The 2,440-nt window shown below is 40.9% G+C and overlaps 1 protein-coding gene across 1 annotated transcript; it reads right to left on the bottom strand.

Moving 5' to 3' along the window:
* Nucleotides 1–780: 780 nt before the first annotated feature.
* LOC138350571 (gastrula zinc finger protein XlCGF57.1-like) lies at nucleotides 781–1,715 on the bottom strand. Its single transcript, XM_069301588.1, has 2 exons — nucleotides 1,213–1,715; nucleotides 781–838 (listed from the first exon to the last, which is right to left on the bottom strand). Exons 1-2 carry the CDS (start codon nucleotides 1,713–1,715, stop codon nucleotides 781–783), a joined length of 561 nt encoding a protein of 186 aa, XP_069157689.1.
* Nucleotides 1,716–2,440: the final 725 nt, after the last annotated feature.

A 2,440-nucleotide genomic window follows, 5' to 3' on the forward strand; every position in this document is an offset into this window, starting at 1 on the left:
TTACATGGAGTTAATTAGGTAGTACTTAGTTTTCATCTTAAACTGGTTGAGGTACAATCTTTGACATAATTGGGAAGGTCATTCCACATTCTGGGTCCCTTGATTTGTAGAGCATTCTTAGTTTGATTAAGTCTAACTCTTGGAATATCAAATAGATATTTAAATAAATAAATAAATGTTTATTTAGGTAAGGTACATACATACAAGAGATTTTACAAAGAATGATGGATTTATAGATAGAGCTAATACATACAATGCCTAAAGCCACTATTACGCAAAGCGTTTCGGGCATTTGTTTCTGGTGTGGTGCACATGAGTTCTGTTACAACCTTCTAGGAAGCGTTGAAGGTCAGGATTGACATTACAATTCAGAGTTTTAAATATATAGAGTACACAAGAGAGGATGTGCAGTGACTTAATATCTAACACATAACAATTACCAATGAAGGACATCCAACTGACATGGTGATAGCACAATACTGTATTTTCATTAATCTCAATTTCCAAACTTTATATCAGATTAATGGTAAATTACTTTACTAATGTGTGCCTCATTATACCTCAACATTCTCTCAATTGACTTCTGTACTCGAAGACTTTAGCCTATTGCCTAAATGAACTATCTTGTGCTTCTTCACATCTGTAAGACGCTTGAATCTCTTCCCACACTCTGGACACTCATGAGGTCGATCATGTGAGTGCACAAACATGTGTGCTATTATATATTTACGTCTTTTAAAAATTTTTCCACATTCGGCACATTCAAAAGATCTCTCAGCCTCATGCACCATCCTGTGAGTCTTCATATTTCCCAGACGACTGAATCTCTTCCCGCACTCTGGACACACATGAGGTTTGTCACGTGAATGCAGCAGCATGTGAGTCTTAATACTTCCAAGCTGACTGAATCTCTTTCCACACACTGGACACTCATGAGACTTATCACATGCATACACTAACATGTGAACCTTCATACTTCCAAGGCGACTGAATTTCTTCCCACACTTTGGACATTCATGAGGTTTGTCACCTGAATGCACTAACATGTGAGTCTTCATATTTCCAAGCTGACTGAATCTCTTCCCACACTCTGGACATTCATGAGGTTTGTCACCTGAATGCACTAAAATGTGAGTCTTCATATTTCCAGGCAGACTGAATCTCTTCCCACACTCTGGACATTCATGAGGTTTGTCACCTGAATGCACTAACATGTGCCTAATTATTTCTCCACGAACTCTAAATTTTTTGCCACACTGAGCACATTCAAAAGGTCTTTCGTCCGCATGCATCATCCTGTGAATCTTCATATTTCTAGGCATTCTGAATTTCTTCCCACACTCTGGACATTCATGAGGTTTTTCACCTGAATGCACTAACATGTGAGTCTTCATACTTCCAAGACGACTGAATTTCTTCCCACACTCTGGACATGCATGAGGTTTTTCACCTGAATGCAATAACATGTGAATCTTCATACTTCGATACTGACTGAATCTCTTCTCACACTCTGGACACTCATGACGTTTGTCACCTGAATGCACTAGCATGTGAGACTTCATATCTCCAAGACGACTGAATCTCTTCCCACACACTAGACACTGATGAAGTTTATCTGAATGCACTAGCATGTGAGATTTCATATCTCCAGGACGACAAAATCTCTTCCCACATACTGGACACTGATGAGGTCCGTCACCTGAATGCACTAGCATGTGAGACTTCATATATCCCAGACGACTGAATCTCTTGCCACACTCTGAACACTGATGAGGTTTGTCACCTGAATGCACTAGCATGTGAGACTTCATATCTCCAAGACGACTACATCTCTTCCCACACACTGGACACTGATGAGGTTTGTCATCTGAATGCACTAGCATGTGAGATTTCATATCTCCAAGACGACAAAATCTCTTCCCACACACTGGACACTGATGAGGTTCGTCACCTGAATGCACTAGCATGTGAGACTTCATATTTCCCAGACGACTGAATCTCTTCCCACACTCTCGACACTCATGAGATTTGTCACCTGAATGCACTAGCATGTGAGACTTCATATCTCCAAGACGACTACATCTCTTCCCGCACACTGGACACTGATGAGGTTTGTCATCTGAATGCACTAGCATGTGAGATTTCATATCTCCAAGACGACAAAATCTCTTCCCACACACTGGACACTGATGAGGTTATCAACCTAAATGCACTAACATGTGACACTTCATACTTCCAAGATAAGTGAATACCTTTCCACACCTTGGACACTGGCGCGTCTTCAATTTCTTAATGATAGGTGCAGTTTGTGTGATGGTGTTCTCCGGGTGACTGCATGAGTGGTTATGGCGGGAGACGCGTCTCGGTTCAAGTCAATGTTGACGGTTCGGCAAGACTTGAGTGTTGTTTCTTAAGTTAGACTTGATATGAGCACTTGGCG

This window comes from Procambarus clarkii, chromosome 46 (genome assembly GCF_040958095.1).
Source record: "Procambarus clarkii isolate CNS0578487 chromosome 46, FALCON_Pclarkii_2.0, whole genome shotgun sequence".
Taxonomy (NCBI): Eukaryota; Metazoa; Arthropoda; class Malacostraca; order Decapoda; family Cambaridae; genus Procambarus; species Procambarus clarkii.

Coding starts and splice junctions, on each gene's coding strand:
- LOC138350571 (XM_069301588.1), bottom strand. CDS start 1,715: ATGCTAGTGCATTCAGGTGACGGACCTCATCAGTGTCCAGTATGTGGG. Junction 839..1,212: donor GGAGAAATAATTAGGCACAT/GTTAGTGCATTC, acceptor ATGTGTGTCCAG/AGTGCGGGAAGAGATTCAGT.